The 20,869-nt window shown below is 46.5% G+C and overlaps 1 protein-coding gene across 2 annotated transcripts in view; it reads left to right on the forward strand.

Moving 5' to 3' along the window:
- The window catches only part of GNAO1 (G protein subunit alpha o1), a 141,350-nt gene that overhangs the window by 46,370 nt on the left and 74,111 nt on the right, over positions 1-20,869 (forward strand). For both annotated transcript variants that reach the window (XM_066557214.1, XM_066557212.1), the window contains exon 3: positions 2,578-2,719. In XM_066557214.1, coding sequence (XP_066413311.1) covers positions 2,578-2,719 — 142 coding nt within the window. The remainder of the gene's footprint in view (positions 1-2,577; positions 2,720-20,869) is intronic.

Here is a 20,869-nt window from a genome sequence, read left to right on the forward strand (position 1 = left end):
ATTCTGCCCCTTCAGCACAAGGATCCCTGTTACTCAATAGGGAACTTACTGGCTTGGAGTATTTAGAACTGAAAATGTCAGTAATCAACTTCATGACACAAAGCTAAAAATGGTTTAAACTCTGAAGAGGACCAGAAACCAAAACTCACCTCTTTCCCCATATAGGTGTTCAGCTCTCTTTTTGCCTTCTGGATTCCTGAGTTGATGCCTATCAGTAAAAGCCAGACACAAATCCAGCCCAAGCTGTGGGCATCGCTCCCATCTCCTCCATCCTGACCAACAGCTGGACCAAACAAATTTCAGCAGCATCCTCTTGAGGCCATTACACTGTCCCTTGTGCCTGTTCCCACCCTTTCTTTCTCTCCCCTTATGTTTCCTTCTCTTAGTTGCTCAAAACCCAGCATTTAATCTTGCTCACCCCAAAATCCAGCCACAAGCCAACCATCCAGAAAAAAATGAATTATTCCTGGTGATGCTTTCATGAACTGCCTGCCTGCCTCCCATGGGACCCCTGCCCAGCTGTGCCTTGTGCTGTCATGCTCAGAGCTGGGAGGAAGAGCTGCTGTACATTCTCTCTTGAATTCAAACAGAATTGATGCAGATCCTTTCGCCTTGTGCCACCCATAACTCTTTGTGTTGACTGCTCCTTTTGGCAAAGAACACATTTCCCAGAAGTTCAGCAACTTGTCTGGGTAACAGTAAATGATCCATGAGAACCAGTGCTGATACATGGCTCTGCTGCCCCACCTCCTTCCCATCACTCAGATGCCATTGTTCCAAACCTCACCACGATCACTGGATTCACAGGAAATAAAAGCTACAGAGTGCAAGATCTGCTGTTGCCCATAACTCCATTAAAATCAAAACAAGCTATTGAAATTTTTTGTGTAAATTGTCAAGTCTGGATTTACTAAGTCAGAAAGATTTTCATCCACCCCTGTTCTCCTCAGCTTAGGTGAGGGAAACCAGCAGCCCCCTGTGCTGTTTCCAGCACACCAGCACCTGGAGGTGTGCTGCTCTGCTAGAGGGTAGCCAAGAAGAGGGCTCTGCCTCAGATCAGTAGCTTAAAAATATCCTGATCACCAGGATTCAAATCAATTGATTCAAATCAATTGATTTGAATTATTGTCTGTCTGAGGCTGTCTTTGCTTGTAGTCATGTTTTTGCAGGACTCAGGGGTTGTTGAGCAGCTCCTCCCAGGAGCTCAGTGTTCAGTGTTGAGTAAGCAAGGGTTGAGGTGGGGACAGCAGAGAGTCACTTGTGCTAGAAAACCTTTCTGTGAGCTTCACATCAGGGCAAGGAGATCTCTGTTTTGGTCAGCATGTTTCTAGCAGCCTTGTTCTTGGTGTAGTCATCTGTTAATAACTCTGGGCTGGCATCCAGCCCCATTCTCCATCCCAGCACTGGATCTATTGCAAGCTCACAGTGTGAGCTAGTGCTCCCTCTCTCCCAGGGGATGCCAGCACTTGTCAGGACCTTTGATGTTGTTTATCTGATTTAGAAAAAAAAGGAATCAAAAATCCTGTTACAGAAAGGGTGCTAGGTTATATCAGAGACCAGATCTGTTACTGAAGGACCCTCTGTTGTCCAGTGACATCTGAGGATGAGCAAACAAGGATTTCATTTTAGCTAAGCAGATCATCCTCTCTTCCAACATTTAAGACATAACTTATGTCTTCTCTGGGAAGAATTATTGTCAAACACAGTTAGTTCTGAAAATCCTAGTTGTTTTTTGAGACACATCCAGACTTAGTTCTGGAGTTACTTAGAGATGAGTAAATTACAGGGGTCAGTCTTTGACCTAAGCAAGGGGCTGCAATAACTTGCTCCATCAAATAGTTCCTTTGCATAGTTTAATAGAGACCAATGCACAGAGCATCCAGCACACAGAGCTGGTAGGACTGTGGGTCACATTCCCACCTTGTTTGGGGAAGGGACATAACATAACATGCTTTGAAAGCAAAAAAAATCTCAGCAATTATTCTAAAGGAGAGAGAAGGAGGGGGGAGAAGGGTAAGTACTTTAAGTGCTTCATAACTAAGACACTTCCCTTCTCTGTGCCTGAGTCCCCACATCTATTTCAACTCTGGTTCCTTTTGTAAGGTACCTGAGAAGTTACTACTACTAAAAGGACTAGACAAGAACTAGAGGGTTTCTATCACTTGTTCCAGTGGTTAAGATTTGCTCTGATGGTCATTTGTCCACGTTGAACATATTTCCATAGACCTTGACTGGGAAGGTAATGTAGGACCTGGAAGCCTCCCCCCTGTGACTGCTGAGCATGTGAACACGAGATGCTCCAGGCTTCAGCATTTGCAGTTCATTTGGGAAGGAGTTACCATATGCACCAACTGTGCACAAAACCTTCTTGATAGAGAGCAAAAGGGATGCTAATTCCAGGACTGGGCTCAGACACATTACTGGTGAACAACCAGAAAGGTTTAAAAAGAAATGCTGACTAAATTAAGCAAATCAAGCCAGCAGATGTGCTCTTCAGAAGAGCACAGCTGTCTTTTAAATGTCTCTCCCACTGAAATTACATTCTCAAGAGTTTTTTGTCCTTTGCATTTTCTTCAGGATCATCCATGAGGATGGCTTCTCTGGAGAAGACGTGAAGCAGTACAAGCCAGTGGTCTACAGCAACACTATCCAGTCCCTGGCAGCGATTGTCCGTGCCATGGACACCCTGGGCATCGAGTACGGAGACAAGGAGCGACGGGTGAGTTAAATCACCACTGCAGGGTACAGACACTCCAGACCACTTGCACAATCTCAGTGCCTTGGAGGGATAAGGAGGGAGGGGACATTTACATCACTGCTGTAATGTACAGATGTACATCACTGCTTCCTGCACATGCATTTTGTACAACAGAGACGCTATTGCACATGATGTGCCATTTGTACACTTGGGCTGGGAAGTGTAGCCCTGGGGACCACTGTGTCACAAAAGGCACAATCTCTCATGATCTGGCACTAGTCAGGCCAGGGAAGAAAAATAATCTGTTGTCTAGGGACAGCCTAGACAGATCTACTGACAGATTTGAGAAAACAGTCACAACATGTGTCCTGTGTCCTGTCTCCTGTGCATGTGCTGGACACACAGGCTGCATGGACTGATGGATCAGGGAGAAGTCTTGCTGCCATTCAAAGCCCTTCCACCAGCCTGCTAATGTAGAAAGCTTTTAGGATTAACTTCACTGGGGCTTGACTGGCTTCTACTCACACATCCCCCATTTAAGTGTACTCAAACAGCAATTTCAGTTGCAAACAAAGCGATGCATTACTTCAGCAAGGTTGGTATGGACAGGCTCTTAGGCAGCAGCATTGGCATCTGTCTTATCAGAACAGCTATGTGATCCTTGGCAGCCTTCTTGTACCACACACCTAGGCCAGCCTGTCCTTTTACAGTTGCTAGTCTGTGATTACTTTCACCAGCTCCCTATTTTTAAACAGTGGCTCCTCTGTGAGGTGCCCCTGCCAGCCTCTGTCTTGCATTTCTGGCTCAGACCAAGCCCACACAGAGGAACTCAGAACCCTAGAGTGGAGTCAAAACCACCCTTTTTGCATGCTGCAATCCCAGAGAAGGTAAAACTACTTCACTGGAAATAAAATAATTTCAAATTAAAGACCTGGTAAAGGCAAAGTACTATATGCCAGTGAGTTTGTCATGACTATTTTTGGGTAGCTATCAAATGACAGATGTACAACATACTCCAAACTCTTTATCTGAGTGTTGATAATAAAAGCATTCACTAGAAGGGATGCCAAAATCCTGCTCTGGTGTTACTGTATGAGAAGATACCTTATTTCTCCCAATCACAAAGAGGTACTTTGATTTCTTTGCATCTAGGGATTTTCCCGTAGGAACTCTAAATCCTGGAGGCATTTCCATCCCAAATGTGGAGATGATGCCATAATGGAGTTCTTGTGAGCTTGCCGAGAACTAATGCTGATGGTTTCAAACTGAATGCATTAATCTGTTGATTACTCAGTGACTCAGCTCTCAGCAAGGCAACGTATCTCACTCAGCTAAAACCTATGCCTAGCAAAACAGAAACAACTCATTCTCCATGTCTGATAAACAGTCTGTGGCAGACAGCTTTAAAATGTAATTTTTTAAATTTTTTTTTTTAAACACCTAAAGTCCTAATTTGAGGAGGAAAAAACTCATCAGTGCTTTAGTGCCAGGCCTGGCACAGTACAGGGGGTGGAGGAGGAGAGCTGTTATCAGGACTGCCAGGAACGAGAGGTGGAGTTCTGAGCTGAACAAAACGTTGTGTCCGTTCATATTCCTGCGGAAAAGATGCCAAATGTTCCTAGGGTCGTACAATAACTCAGGCTGGAGAGGAGCTCAGGAGGTGTCAAGCCCAACCCCTGCTCAGGTAAAGTCTAAGGTCAAACCAGGTTGCTCAGGGGTCTACCTAGTTGGGTCTGAAATCATTCAAGGATGGAGACTTCACACCCTCTTTGGGCACCCTGCTCCACTGCTCTTACAGTCCCCATGATGAAAAGTTTCTCTTTATGTTGAGTGTGAACCACTGTTGTTTCAATTGATGCTTTATGGCAGTAAAGATCTTGTATGATGCTTTGCAAAGTAAAAAGTAAGTTTGATTAAGTTCTCTCCAGCCTTGTTTCCCCTAAGATGTAGTTCTGGAGGAACTACTCCTGTCTTCAAATGGTGTCATGCTGACTGTGTGAGACAAGCCTGCCACAAACCACTATAAACCAAACCACTGTCTGGGAGGGTGGTCCAGTGTATCTGTTCCCTTCATAGATGGCAGAAATATTTCTTCATCCGGCAGCAGACAAAGGAAAAAGAAACCAAGAGGAAAAGGGAAACTGAGGCAAGGAAACCTAGTCTCTCAGGCTGTGATCTTCCACTTGCTCCTTTCTCTTAGGCACAGAAAGTTGCTGGTATTAGTATGAAATAGTATTTATTTTAATCTTACAAAGAAGCACATGGCTTCTGCTGCCCTGCTTTTGTTATTAATGCACAGCTGCTAAAAAGAGAGGCCATTAAACAGGCGATTTGTTGAGTATTATGCTGCATGGTTCATCCCTTTTCAGGCAAAGCTTTTCTATTTTAAAAGTCATTCCTCAGCCAAGGGTTTCCAATGCAAATCTTTTAGTGGGGGATTTTCCCCTACTCATCACTTAAGCCCCCAAGAGAAGGGAATTCAGGAAGGGGAGCCAAGGCTGTGGCTGCTCCAGCCTGATTCAGCAGCAGGGAGGGAGGGGACTTGGGCCTAGGACAGGTTTTCCCCAGAGACCACTTGGCTATTATTGCTTCTCCCATCTCACTTTCTGGGAGATGAATCTGCACCCATATCCCTTCCAAATGGTACCTTGACCATGATCAAAGCAAAAAAAAAACCTCCCCTACTTAATAAATGCATGTTGTTATTGACAAGAAAATAACCAAATCCTCTCGCTGTTCTCATTTTTCTCTTGCCCATTATTGTACCTCCAGTATTTAGTCTAATAGAAGTGAAAAGACTGGGGGAAGACTAAACCCCCTTGCTTTTGGCGGTCAAAGCGAGATCAGTGTTGGAAATAGGACCCAAAAAGACAAAAAAAATCACAGAAAGCATATGCTCCAGGTCTTGCTGACCTCTCTGCTGATAAGGACTTGTCCCCAGGTCGAGAACAAAACAGCCTAAGTGTCAGATTTCACTTTTCTGTGTGCTCCTTGTCCAGGACAGTGGGTTTCCTTGCAGCTTTGCCCAGCTCACGAAAGGTTCATGGCCTGTGGGCAGCACCCAGGTCCTTGTTTCGTGACCTTCAGCAGGGGAGGCAGGAGCACATCCTGCCAGCTCACAGCACATTATCCCCGTGCACAGCATGGCAGGCCAGGCTGAAACTCCAGAAAAGCTGTGCAAGTGCAAAGGCACAAATCCTTCACCTGTTACAAGAGGGCAGGCAGAAAAGGAGCAGTCAGTGAGGGGACAGGAGCCAGCTGCAGGAGAAGGGGCATCTGTGGGTGTTGCTCATCTCCAGGGCCACCACTGCCCTGGGTCTGGATCCCTGACAAGACAAGGGGTTACACACAGGAAGAGAGGCTGAGGCTTAGTCTCGCCTGCCTGCTCAGGACTCTCCAGCTGGTCTGTAGGGCACTGCTCAGTCCTTACCTTGATAATCAGATTAGCAGGCAGGAAAGAGTCAGGCTGTAACATGTAGCCTGTGGATTAAATGGTCCTCTAAAGTGCAAATGTATTAATAAAACAAGATCCTCACTGATTCCATTTCAGTGTACTCAGTTAGAGGAAATGGGAAATGGAGGTTTGAAACCAGGGATCTAGAAGTCAGTCCAAGTGTTTGGAAAGGATCAAGCAGGAAGGGCAGGGTAAGGATGGATTTTCATATCTCTGTCTGAAAATCTGGTTCTGAAGTCCGGCTTCAGAAACCCCAGCCAGAGGAAGCATAAGGTCTCTTCCTCTGTGGGTTAATGCTGACCCCAGAACCCACTTGGAAATGCAGACTTGCAATCCCACTTTGGTGAAATGCCAGAGCTGCAGCCAGGCTGGGGGCCTGGGGAGGTGTCTTCAGGTTGGATTGGTCCCAGGCTACAATGGGCATCCTGCCCTGTGCAGGCTGGTATGAAAGCAGCTATAGAGCATGCTCATATTTTCATAAACCAGACAAAAACAGAGTGAAATTGTTCAGAAAGTACTCAACAGAGAATGCAAATATCAGTTGCATGGCTCAGATCCAAGTGTTTGAGGTGAGAGGTCACAGGTTTAGCACTTGGGGTCCAGAGGTGGCAGGCAGTGATCTTCACATTTTCCCCAGTGTGAGCCTGGACATGTCTCTGCTTCAGCTATGAACGGGAAAACTAAAAAGCTGCTGAAATGTTAAAATATTTCTACTGGGATTTTTTTTTCTTTCAGACTTTGTAGAAAAATGTGTCTGTGGTGACTTCTGCTATGTATGGTCTGCAACTCCTGAACTGTGAGCCACACAAAGATGTGCTGGGACATTTTAAAATACTGGCTAGTAGCCTTGAAAAAACCCTTCTGTAGTGTAATTGAACAGCCCACCCGGGGCGGCTGGCAAAGAGGTCCGTGTCAAATCTGCTTCTGAACAGAGAGGTGCTTGTAGAAACCTGGTGCCGCCAGCCCCTTCCCCTCTGCACATGCCAAAAGGGGAATTTAGGAGCTGCCCTCTTCCTCTTGTTCTTGCTTGGCAGTGGCAGGAGCAAAGTCACAGCCGCTGTCACCTGCTGCCTTCCAGGCGCTGGAGGGGAGCAGTGTGGGGGAGGATCTCTCTTTCATAAGATCTGCTCTGCATATCTGGCTTTTTGTACTTGTCAGCTCAAGATATTGTGCTATTTGATTTGAGTCAGGTATCTGTTTAGACCAGCTGGCTCCTACTGTGAGTCCCCAACCCAAGATTTCTCAGAAATGCAAAAAGGCTGCTAATAACTTCAGGGAGGGCAGGTGAGGTTAATCAGGCACTGCTGTGCTGGTAGGAAGCCTCCCTTAGCTACCTGGGGGATCTAGGGGATGGACACAGGATTCCTGGGCTTGTGCTGCTTGACTGAGGATGCAGCATCCTTGCTGGTCTGCTGTTGTAAGTGATGGGAACTTAGGGCTGCTTTGTAGAAGAGCAGGGTGGAGTGCAAGAAAAGGGAAAGTGGAATAAAGAGGTGGCACTAGACATGCCATTTTTTACCTGGTGTCAGCATTTGTCTGGATATCCAGCTGCAGACAATGTCTTCTTGCAATAGCCACAGGTCACATATAATCATATTTGCTGTACTGTGTCAGACCCAGTACAAATACCCAAGTAAGAGTCCAGGACAAATATTTCAGCCTGCCCTTCATAAAGGTCTGTCACTTTTCCATTAAGGCTGCAGCCATCTTTCTCACACACCTCCCTCTTGGTCCTTCTACAAGGCACATTTCAGTAGCCATTATTTGTGTTTCTGAATGGTGGGGAACAAATAAAGGGCAGGGCATTTCTTGAGAGGTGGGAAACATGAAACAGAGAGGAAAGCACTTGTTATTGTCACAGCCTGCCTTGTTGCCAGGGAGATGGTTGGCTCATTCAAGAAACGCTTGTGGTTGCCAGCCAAGATGGCCAATGTATTTGGAATCTTTGCTGCAAAATGAGGGTGTGGGAGAAAGAGGGAGACAGCAAAGAACAAGGGAAAGCCCAGAGTAAGCTTTGCCTGCGTGGTCACAGGGCATGACCCATACGCCTCATGGCATCATCTCTGGAGTCTCTCTAAACAAAGCAGCAGTTTCTTCATCCCACTAATATATTTTCCTCCTTTGAATACCCCTTGAGCCCCTGAAAAGACAAGATCTTTCCTAATAAATGATACCACTAAATTAACAGAGCACAAAGGCAGTTTATGATAGCACTTTGTGCCAGCTGAAAGAATTTGCAATGGTCTACTTCCATGCCTTTGCTCTGCTGCTTAGGGAGAGTCAAACTCTGTCATAACCAGAAGGGATCCCAGCCAAGTCAGCTGAGACCTGTGGCTGGACCTGGGACACCTTGCTTTGCAGCAGCAGCAGCAGCAGTACAGCCTGGCTCTGTGCTCCTGCAGAGCTGAAGTCGTGATCATCAAGTCTATACCATACAGTGATCTTCACACGGCAAAAAAGATCCCCCAGAACCAGTATCTGCTTTGCTGTACTCATGCTGCTAATAAAGATAGGGATCAGAAATGAGAAAAGGCTGCTGGAGTCATGGCTGCAAACGCATCATGGCCAGAAAATGTAGTAGTAATAGTAGAAACAGCTGGATGCTCTAGGCAAGCGACTGAACCACATGGCCAGTGTGCACCAGAGGCTGTACCAGCAACCTTTCTTTCAGCAGAAGACTGTTAATCCCTCACAAGAGCTGTAAAAAGCCAAACTTCCTTAGGGAGGCCCAATGTACCAGTTTTAGTTAAAATTCCTAAAGAATGAAAGAGACCTCTTGAAATGGATCCAGAGGGAGCAGGGAGGTGGGCGGCAGTTGCGTAGCGCGTTGGAAATGCGCGTGGTGTGGAAGGAGGCCCGCTGGAAGGTGCCACCTTGCTGAGCAGGGATGTGCCAGCTCGATGTTTTTCACACTGGTCCTGTTTCAGGATGATATCCATGGTGTTGGCATGGCAACCCTCACTCTAAAGTAAACACTGGATCTGCTTTTTGGGTTCTTCTGGACGTGGATGGTGAATGGACAACAGTCAGGGGACAGGGTGGAGTAGAAGTTCACCTGGTCTTCCAGTCCCTCTGTGCAGTCAGAAATCTGTTCCTAAGAGAACACATTTCTGGGGAAAAAAAGTATTGTGAAGCACTTCAGCGTCATTTCTCAGGGAGCCAGATGAGAACAAGAGATGTGGTCACACCTTAAAATGCCACCAGATCTGTTTCTTTGCTGAACACTTGGCATCAGCCAGGCACTGTAGGCTGGTGATACTTGCTGTCCATGCTGCCTTCCGAATTCTGAGATGTGTCTTATAGCTAAATGTCCTACAAAACACTGACCAGAAAAGATTCCATCAATTAAAACCAGCCTTTTAATTTTCTTTTGAAGAAAATCAGAAGATTAAGAGACATCTCAGGGGATCATTGATAAGAGAGAGACCACAGTCACCTCTTTCCAACTCCAAGCTCCAGACTGAGTCTAATCACATCTTTCACCACCTACGAAGGCTTTAAAGAAGACAGTGCCAGAGTATTCCCAGAGAAACACAGTGAGAGGACAAGGCAGCAGTCACTGGTGCTGGGAGAGGGAATTAAAGTCAGGGATGAGCTTGGACTCATAGTGCTTTCCCTCTTCTCTCCATGGCATCAGGAGAGATCAGGGCAGTTTGCACTTGAAGGACTACCCATCCCTTTGGGTATTAGATGAGTGTAGTGATAAGAGAGGTCTGAGGACATTTGTGTATGAGAGGATCAGTGAAAATAGAAAATACCCAAAGGGCAATTTTTAAATTATAGTAGTTGCCTTCCTCTTCAGCCAACCACCAGCGGAAAAGCATCTGTGATGAGTTCTCCTGGCGTTGTCTGCTCCTTGGGTGGTGGAAGACACAGCCTCTTCAGGTGCAAATGAATCTCTAGAGATGTTAGATTTTTCATGGTGCTTCTGCTGTCAACTGCCATTTCAGGCTTGATTTCTGAGGAATTAACAATCCTAGTCCTCCAAAGCATCCTTGAAAAGGATCCTCACCTCCTCTAAAACTGTCAAACACCCCTGTTCACCTGTGAAAATGCTGAACCCATGCCACAGGGGGATGAGACTTCCCTCCTCCTTGTGTGCAAGCTCTCTCTTTTAACTGAGAGAGGGATGTATTTTTCCTCCATGAGCTTTATGTGTTTGATACTGATTTTTTGGATGATGTAGGGAATATTTTTAGTTTGAAAAGAAGAAACCCCACCCATTCCTGTTCCTTGGAAGGGCCGCCTGCCTTCCCCTGTATTTGTTATACCTGAGATTTGTTATTCAAATTCAGCCACAGTTAGGGCTGTCAGGGCCATGGTGTGACAGGGAAAAGGCACAGAGGGGAGGGTGAAGCAGACATGGGACTGTAACATTTGTGGGAAATTAATGAGAGGTGGAGTGCTGCTTTCCATTCCCACAAGATAGTAATGGAAGATGGCTTCTCTGGAAACCCCTGGAAAGCACCAGAGTGAGACAGCACAAAAGGCAAACTGTTCAAAAATATTTGGAGCAGATGGAGCAGAGCCCTGAGAAGGGGCAAACTTTGTTCCTTGGAAAGGAAGCTCCTTGGAGCTCCTTCCTGGCAGCTCCTGGGTCTAGGGTCAGGAGAGAGATGGCTGCACACCCCATTCACTCCTTCTTGGTGGATGGCACAGCCAGGCCAAGGCAGAGTCCATCTTATGGAAGGGGCTCAGCACAGCCACTCCCCACAGAGCAGGTGGCAGTGGCCTTGCCCTGGGTGGCATCTGGTGTTGGTGAACACAGGCAGATACTGTCTGTCCTTCATGGAGGCATTGAAGTTAAACACTGGCATGGCAGAGGCTTCAAAGATGTGTTTCTGCCTTTCTGGGTGATCAGGCACTTGCTGAAGCCCTTCTAGAAAGTCACCACCATGTTTGAGACTGAAGTTCAGGTTGCATCTGGCCACAGCCTTGCACAGGCAGGATGCTGCCTTCAGGTATGATTGCAACTCAGCTCTCCAAGCAGCAATTGCAGATAACTATTAACTACTCAGCACATTTCAAATACATGTCAGTTATTAAGTAGATTTATTTCCATCTCTTCTGGGAAATGTTGGGAAGCACTGCTGAGTCATGCTGCTTACTCACCAGTTTTAGGAAAGCCATTAAAAGTATTTATTTTCCACATGCCTTCTATGATGTTCCTATTATTTAAATGCTTCCAGATGTAAAATGAAAACATTTGTGTAGGGTATTCCTGGCCTTAAACAGATCTCTGATGTGTAACTCACAAAAAGGCATAAAACAAGGGATCTATCCCTTGGCTTTGTTGTATGGTGCTTATTCAGGGATGGTGGTGAGGGGTAACCTTTGCTCCAAAATGGCAGGAGCACAGGCAGGCTGGGCTTGACACAGCTTGGGATGGAGGAAGGAGAGTGTGAGCAGCTGCTTTGTTGTGCCCAAACACGTGGGAGAGGAGGGACAGGGAACATGGAACATGTTCCTTGCTTACAGCAGATGCTCACAAACTCAGGGCTGTTTTTATTCTGCCATGGTCTGCTCTGGCCAGAGACCCCAAAACAATGCAGCCCCCAAGGGACACGATGCCAGGTGCCCTCACAAGAGCAGCAGGTCCAAGGGCACACTGAACCTGGGTTCACACACACCCTGCACTCTGTGAGAGCAGGTCTCACTGTCAGCTTCAGCAGGGAAGTGTGTGAAGGCCTTGCTGACAGCCCACTCCCTTCACACCCTGGAATGAACCCAGACAAGGCAACACACTGGAGCAGAGGAGCCATTTCATGGCCTGTGGCTGTGAAGTCCCATCCTTCCAAAAGGGAAATTTTGCTGAGCTGGACACAGAGCTCCCAGCTGATTGCTGCCCTTAGGGAACCTAAAATGTGCCCATGCTGTGCCCAAGCCCCACACCACCCAAGGGAAACCTGTCCCTCCAAAGGGAGCAGCTGCTTCTCGTGGGCTGGATCAGCTGAGAGTGGGATGGCTGCCTTCCCTCACAGAGAGACACAGTGGGGTGGTGGCACCTCAAACGTGTCTCTTGCACTGAATCAATCATGGGGATGGCAGAATGTCTGCCTGCCACACATGAGGACTTTATTACCCAAATACAGGTTTTACTGAGGCTATTAATCAGTATTGTGTACCTTGGTAATAACTGATTAAAGATACCACAAGGGAACTCATTTAACAGCTGCAATTACTGCTTTGACCTCAGTCTCACTCACTGAATCTGATGTGAGGGTGCCTGGCAGTGCAGCAGGGACCAGCCTCAGCCAGGGCTGCAAGAGCTCAGAGATGCCATTCACCCATGTCAGAATTGCTGTGGCAGGTGACTGGGCAGGAGTTCTTGGTGTTCCATTGAAGGGAAGGAAAGAATCAAGCTCTAAATGAAGGTTAGAAACAAGACAGCCTCAAGATCCTCTGTGAAACAGTGTCATTTTGCACCTTGGCAATGTTTAGCCTTGTGGTCAAAGTCAGAGAGAAAATGTGGAGGAAGAAAGTGCAGGATATGTGAATTAGCCTGTGTCTGGTTTAGGGTTTTTGATAGATAATCACTGTGGGCCCCAGGACAGCTCATCCTTCCCCAGCAGAGACCCACATCTGCGTCACGTCACCCCGGAATGGCTCCAGGCAGCAGCACATCCCTTCCGAGTGTCAAAACCCACTCAGGAGCCAAAGCAAATCTCACCCACAGGCTTTGAACACATTTCTCCCTTTTTGCTGTGCTACTCGTTTTCCAGGGCTGTAGGAGTTTCTGGTTTGCCACACATTGTATCTGTGTTGACAGTGAGACTGTTGCTAGATACTTTTCCCTTACTAAGAAATAATTCCCTGAGGTTGGCTATGTATAATTAAGTCCTCATTTGCCTACAGATTGGTTTAAGACTAGATTAACTCCATTGATTAGAGGGGAATTACTCTAGATTTACACTGAGATCGTGGGAATGGAGACTCAAGTGACACACAGGAGCAATCCTACAGTAAATGCTCAGGGTAGCTACATGGTTGTCACCCACCTTTCTGTATTTGTCACCCACCCTTCTGTATTTGTCACCCTCCTTTCTGTATTTGGAACCTCCCTGTTTGTTCCTTTATGTGAAGGGAGGTACTAAGTCAATCTTACATGCTGAATACCCCTTACAGATGGTCAGTTGGGTATTCAGGTTGTATGGTCATGTGTTGAATACAACCAGTTACTCCTTAGCTGGTCTGGCAGTAGAACTGGAGCAAGACTGTCCTCCAGAGAAATTGCTCTGGTTCAATGAGATTTTACCAGTAGGGATGGGAGGGGACTGTTCTGCACAGAGCAAAAGAAGCACCCAGCAACGAGAGAGGATACAAAGAGAATTACATCTCTAAACCCTTTACATGTTTGGGAAGGAAAAAGGGTCCCATCCTGCTCTCTTCTAACTGCCAGCATCTGCTGTGCTCCAGAGGAGAAACCTCACTGCCCCGTGCTCCTCAGGAAGGGCACAGCAGGACACAGCCATGCTCACTCCCTTTGGATCACAGCTCAGCCCTGCTCCCACCCTGTCTCTGCCCGTGCCATCAAAGCCAAGCAAAAGGAGGCAGTGGCAGAGAAGGAGAATTTTCTGAGTCCAGGAAAGTGTTTGGCTTGCCAATTTTACTGTGTTTTTATTTAAAATTGTGAGAGCTTTTATTGCTTGTAGATGATATTACAGGCAATAAAAGATTTTTTTTTCTGAGAAGAAAGAGATGCCAGTAGACACCATCCAGTGAGTTTGAGTTAGTTCTGTAAAGTTACAAATTAATTTCTTCCAAGTAAGGAGCAGGTCTCAAGTCTGTTTCTCCCTTCCACATGTCATCCCATTTGTGGAGTTTTTTTTCTTTTCTGCAGGGCAGGTTTGCAACACAGCCTGTCTGGAGGTGCAGTGTGACATTGTGGATGCCAAAGATGGGAATTTTAAGCTAGTTTTTCCTCATCACCTCACCAGCACCTCACCAGCCAAAGGTCTCACAGCCATTTTTCCTCCAGCTTTTATTCTTTGTAATTGCTGTTATTGGTTCTATAAGCTTTGGAAAGCTTTTCTCTTGCAAGTTCCTCTGCCATGGACGTGTTTCTAACTGGTGATATCTGTGCTGTCCTCATTTGAGTTCCTTGGTTTTGAATAGGCTTTTGTCAACTCCAGCTGCCCTCAATGCACATTGCAGGCAGCTTCCACCAAGATGGACAGCTTTTGCTAGCAAGTTCAAGTTCTGCATCTCATAGCTGCTGTGGCTTTTGAGTCTTCCCACACTCACTTCACTCATGAGATCCTTAACCCAGGAAATGGCACGAGGTTAAATCTGCTGCCTGCAGTTGGGGTGTGCATGCTGCTCTTGCAGCCTTCTTCATTTAATTTGCTCCAGAGGCAAAAGTCATACCAAGGCTGAAAAAACCATATTCAGCATTACAGTGGATTGTGAGCCAAGTTCAGGCAGGTCTTGTGACCAGTGAGTAGGCAAAAATCCTTATTTCTTCAACTTTTTCTTCAAGAACAGAACCTTGGGGAAGGCTCTAGGACGATTTGTAGTAGCATGTAAGGCTCTGCAGGGCTGAGCTTTTGGATTAGATGATCTTTATGTTGTTGCAGACCAAGTGTTGAGCATCTTCTATTTCTTGTTGGTGATGCAAGCAAAAAATTTACACCTTTGAAACAATCCCAACACTGAAGCCCTGCACTGCATACCAGGAAGAGGAAGCCTGACCTCCAGCATGAGGACTCTGAGCAATTTCAGCATCAAGGCTCCCCAGGCCATGATGTTTGAGAAAACACATGTTTGAGAAGACACACCAGACCCAAACCACAGCTGTGCTTATTTCAGTCATCTATGCACAGCCACTGAATCAGCTGAAAAGCCACTTGTTGGGGTGACACCCCTTTTCTGGCTCTCCTCTTCCCATTCCTGAAAGAGCTGTAGGGTGCCAAGCCTGGCCTGCTCATGCAGTGTCTGGGCTCAGTGTCCCCCAGCTGCCTTTAACCACAACCAGTCCAGCCACCACAAGACACCTCTGACTGTCCTTCCCCAGGCACTGAAGCATGGCACAGCCAAGGAGTGAGCCATGCCCACCACATCCCAAAATACCAGAAAGCATGATCAACTGATACATTTGTAAAAAGACGAAAGATGATGAGGAGAGAGATGCTAATGGTAATTCACACAGGCAGCAGCAGCTCTGAGCTACCTTTTCACCACTAATCATCTGTCCCCTAAAATCCTGGGCAGGCAAGACTCCCTTCTGGGGGCACACTTCTTGCCAGCGCACATTTTCAGCTTCCTACCTCCTGGCAGATCCAAGAGCACAAAGGATGGAGTGAATAGGCTATTGCACTGTGTCCCTTTCTCCTTTGCCATCAATTTTGCAAAGAAAGAATGGACAGCAAATAAACAGTAAAGGCTGATGGGAAAGGGAAGCCTATCAGTCCACACTATCATTATCTGACTTGCCTTGAAATCCTCCAAGAGATTGCCAGAAATTAGTTCCAGTGCTCAAGAGTCTTCAGTGACCCTTTAGGAAGAGAAGTGAGCTCAGGAGCCAGCTCCACCACAAAGCATCAGCTTTCTGCACGCTAAATTCCAGATGTAAACAGATGTTTTCCCCAGCAGCCCATGCAAACCCTATTATACATGTCAGACAGTACCAGCACACCGTGCAGTTCTAAGCCCTTTTCCATAAGAAGCTGGAGGGAATTGTCTGGGATTGGAAAGAATGAGTCGAGCAAGTTCCTCAAGCCAGAAAAATCAGATTTCGCTTCATACTGATTATGCAGCTCCTAGTTCAGACCACGAGTTACTGATCAGTTTGCTACACTCAAACCACAAAAGAGGTTTAGTAGTGCCAGGGCAGTTTCCAGTTCATCCCTAATCTCCTCCACCAGCACTGAACTGCATTCTTCTCTTGGCTGTTCTGGAGAGGAGGGATCATCCATGGGCTAAAGAGTGGGGCCTCATCAGCTGAGCAGAGGCAACGCTGCCTTCACTCGGATCTTCCTCGCTGGACAGACAGCTCCTCTCCTTTGGTGGAGGAGCTGGGGTAAGTGTCACTGCTTCCTCTCAAGGCAAGTGGCAGGATTCAGGTGAGCTTTGCTCAAGTATCCTCTGCAAATGGCAGCCAAGCCCAGGCATGCCACAGGGAGACACCAACTTCATTTCTGTTTCCTCTCAGTTGGCCCAGAAAAGGAGACTGCTGATGAAAAGTGCCCATTAATGCCTGTGATAAAGGTGGTAGCACTCAGAGAATAAGCTCTTACAGAGCCATAGAGACTTGTGGGTTACCGTAGTTCTGGGCTTGAACCAGACATCTCAATGTTGTGTGAAACAACTTGCTGAACCACCAGCATCTTTGTGCAGGCACAGAAAATCACAGCTGTAAATCCAGGGCAGCTGAAGCAGTGGCCAGCACCTAAATCGGAATGGACATATGCTAGGGGCAGTCAGAAATAAAGGGCTTGATGTGTGGAAGGAAAGGAGATCCAATTTCATGTGCAGGACCACCAGCAAAGATCCTTAGTTGTTTGTTTGCAGCTCTTACAGGAAAGAAAGGGGCGGTAGATTCTAGCTGAATGCTAAATAGAGTAGCAAGTAGTGGAGTCATAAACGTAGCATCTCTGTAACTGCAAAAGGTTGTTCTAAAGGTCAGATCTGCATGTACTCTCCTAGCTCTGTGAACAGCTATTCCTTTCATCCACAAGTTGAGCTTTTGGCTGGGACAGGCTGAAATAAACAGGGCTAAAGCTGTCCCATCCGTTATCGCTGGGAATGGCTTGGCTCCAAGAGCAGGCTTTGCCTCTTCAGATACAACGCACAACATGGCAGGGAGCAACCTGAGAGGGCAGATGGCTCATGTGGACCATCCTCACCACCAAGCCTTCATCCCTGGGCTTCAAAATGCTGCAGTGCCCCTCTGCGGAGAGAGGGCTCGGCCACTGTGCTCACTGCCAGCACACCCTGAGCTCAGACCTGCTGGGCAGCCCCCCTGTGAAAGCACAGGCAGGAGCCAGGAGCCTTTTGTTCTGTACACACTGCCCGAGGCTGTTTATCTGGAGTCGGGCTTCTTTTTCCACCCTCTAAGGTGAGATGTCAGGAAAGAAACACTGGCAGGCCTGCCTGCATGTTTTCTCTCTCTCATACCAAGTCAAAACCAAAGTGCCCCACAGTCCTGGCTGCACACACATACAGACTGACAGCCACTCTGCACAGAATAGCCAGACAAGGCTAGGGGTAATCTATCCCTGCTTTTCCCATGCTTTTATCAATGTCCTTCTGTTGCGATGGCAATAAGGCACTTTATTGGCAACTAAGAAACAAAACTAAAACCAGATCAGTTTACTAAATGTCAAACAGAGTTGGTGTGTCTCACAGAAATGATGCCAGGACACCAAGATGTCAGCACAGGGAATCCCTGGGCATTCATTCAGGAATAGAGGTCCTGTAGCAAACACACAGTGCCACAGGGGAAGGGGACAGTTCCTTTGGGACTGCCACCATCTCCAAAGCAGCCATCCTGCCTTCTTCACATATCAGTCCAGGGAAGCTGGAGCCAGCCAGCTCTGAGACACCTGTCTCAGCAAAGCCATTTCTATCTTAATGTGTAGATGGAGGAAGGCAGATACCTTTTCAGGCTGTGCTAAACCTCAGCAGCCTACACAGTGAGGTTCTGCTGCCACCACCATATCCAGGTGCTCCAGAGAGAAAGTCCTCAAACAGGTAATAGAGACATACCCATTATGAAGAGAGCCTTAGGTCCAGGAACCCTCTGTATCAACAACCCTCTCTAGCTGCTAGGCTGATACAGGTGCAGTAGGTTTAGAGATGATTCCTCAGTGAAAGCAGCTCATCTTCAAGCAAAAACTTTGCAAAACGAACCCCTTAGTCTCTACCCAGAAGAAAACATAAGCTGAAATACTTACTTTGGGCATGTGGAACCAGAGAAAGTAATATTTGCTATCCTGGGAATCAGCTACCCAGGGCTAACCAGGGCTAACCAGAGCCATAAAGTGCTCTGGTTTCTGGTGAAAGAGCTGATCCTATAATACTCTTTTGCATTGCAGGTTTCAAGAAGCAACTTTTTGTTGGTCTATCTTGCCGTCCTATTTATAACCAGCTCACACAGAATAAAAAGTGTATAATTCACAGTGCTTTCTAATTAGATGTTGTAACTACAATCCTATTTCACGCCACTCTAATTTGTTCCATCACAGTATTTTTGAGTTTTGTATTAACCATATCATGCAGGGCAAATTCTTCAAGGGTTTGAAGCCAGCAATTATGCACCATTTTGATTTGTACATAAAGCTGATGTGAGTCCACATGGCAACACCCCATCACAATGTGTGAAATGCCAAGATTAAAAGACACTGTTGAAGCTCTGTCCAAAGTCAGGACTCACTTGGTCCAAAGGCAACTCAGAGCAAGCTTGTCAAGCTAGAGGAGATTTTGCAATCCCAGTCACTTCTGACCTTTCTGAAAGGACTGAATTTTGAAGAGTCCATATTTGGTAGATCTCCAGACCAATCTACATCTAAGTTTGTGGCTGACATTTATATCTCTAAAAATGGAAATGGGCCTTTGCCACTTGAGCTTCAAGATTATTCATAGTAGAGGGAAAGATCTTGGGAGTAACTGGACTAAAGTAGTTAAGCAAGCATGATGGGATTAGCACAGGGCAGGATTAGACATTCCCCTTTAACACACTGGCATCTGGAATAGCAGAAGAGGTGTGGGCTGATTCTTTATAAATTGTAAGTGAATGTTTGTACCACTGTTCATCCTGTCTGTGCAGATCTGATAACCACTCTGGATCATTAGGAAACAAAGCAGGTAGTGAACACCAAAGACTTGTTAAATGCAGTGGCAAAATCAGCCACAGAAAGTTTTTCCATGCATGTTTTAACCTTAGATCTCTGGTTTGCTCTTTGCAAGTGTTTATTGAAAAAAAAAAAAACACTTGGTATTTTCAGATGTTCTCAGCTATCTGTTTAGCTTAAGAGTTCCAACTTCAGAAAAACAACCATTTCTAAAAATGCTCTCTCTCTGCCTTTGCCTCCACCTATTTCTTAGAGACTGAAACCTTTGAAATCCTGCAGATGTGTGTTAATACAGCAAAACTGGTCTTGTCAGGCTTCTATGTTAAAGAGCAGCAGCTCCAGGTTCGGGCTTTCCTTAGCTGAGCTACTGGAAGGTGCCAAAGGAGTGTTTCTCCTTTTCCCCCCTCTTCTCCCAGCCCTCCCTGCCCCAGCCACACCAGGCACAAGCATCCTCATGCACAGGGCCAATCCTCAGCCTGAGCACATCCAGCTCCCTTGGAGTCTATCTGGCCCCAGGGCTTGTTTTGGTATTTTACAACAGAACAAATAGAGCAACATTTCATAACGTTCTAATGAGGCACATTGAGGAATGCCCAGGAGACAGAGACAATATCAGTGTTCCTTGGCACACAGAGAAAATCAAAGGCATTTGCTTGTTATCTGAAATGTCGATCTGTGTTCCTTTCAGTGGTGGGCAGACATTTTTATAGTGTAGGTTCCTGGAAATACTCAGATGTCACTGTCAGTGCGTTCTAAGAGCAGTATTTATTTTCAGATGTACCTATAAAAACTGAGACTGAAGCACAGAAATATTTAGAGCCATTACAGGATTATTAGGTTTTGAGTAGTGGTTTGCACTCTGTATGGCCCCAAAAAACCTAACATTTGTGGACCTGTTCCTCTTTCATTGAATAGGAATTCTATCACTGACTTGAGAAAGCCCTAGTGAGAGAGGAGTCTTTGCTCAAGAAATTGCCCAGGTTAGAAATTGCCCAGCAGAGATCAGACTGAAAAGACACCAAATGCATCTGGCCAGGGCATTGAGGAAACACCATCTCTCCTGTTGGAGTGAACATTTGGGAGCAACTGGTTTGGATCTCTGCTTAGCATGTCAGGATTTAAACCAGTGCCAATAAGAGGCATCACTGCTGCTCATGGCACTGTGTTACAATAAAGCCCAGCTCACAGGAATGGGATCTGCCAGTGTCACAGTATGTCCCAAGAGCAGCCCCTTCCTGGGAGCTGGCAGGGGCCACATCTGACAGCCAAGGACAGCTCTCCAAACACTATCATCACCCTCCTGCCTGTCTTCTGTGTCGTGACAGTCGCTGAATTTCCATCTACAATCCTAACAGTGCCTTTAGAGGATCAGAGAATGACAGAATATCAGCAGGAAGGGACCCATAAAGCTCATCACATCCAACATCCTGCTCCTCACAGGACCACCTAAAACTAAATTATATTAATAAGAATATGCTGTTCATTCTGTCAAACTTGATACTTTTTTTAAAGTTTGGACCCTCATTAAACATTTCCCACTTCTCTAGCCTTACTAACCAGAGACATACCCCAAAGCCAAAATACTGATGGTAGAGGATTGTCTCTCCCTTGTCCACCTTTTCCTCTTTGGAGTCTATCTCAGGCCCGTGCTGGGACAGGAACTGGGACTAGTACTGGACACATTTGCTTGGAGGAGCTGACAGCAGGTGACCTCAGCTGGGTCACTTCAGCTTCAGGCTCAGAGGGCTCTTGAGATCTGCACCTCAAGAAAGCAGCAGAGACAGCCTTGGCTCCATCTCCTCTCCCTCCCTGGCAGAGGGGCATTTGCCAGTCTGGGTAGCTGCTGTTACAGGTGAAATGGGAGCGTTTGCTGCCATCTCAAAGGGATGGGCACATCCAGTTAGGCTGATCAGAGAGAGGGAAGAT

Source organism: Molothrus aeneus, chromosome 11, assembly GCF_037042795.1.
Source record: "Molothrus aeneus isolate 106 chromosome 11, BPBGC_Maene_1.0, whole genome shotgun sequence".
Taxonomy (NCBI): Eukaryota; Metazoa; Chordata; class Aves; order Passeriformes; family Icteridae; genus Molothrus; species Molothrus aeneus.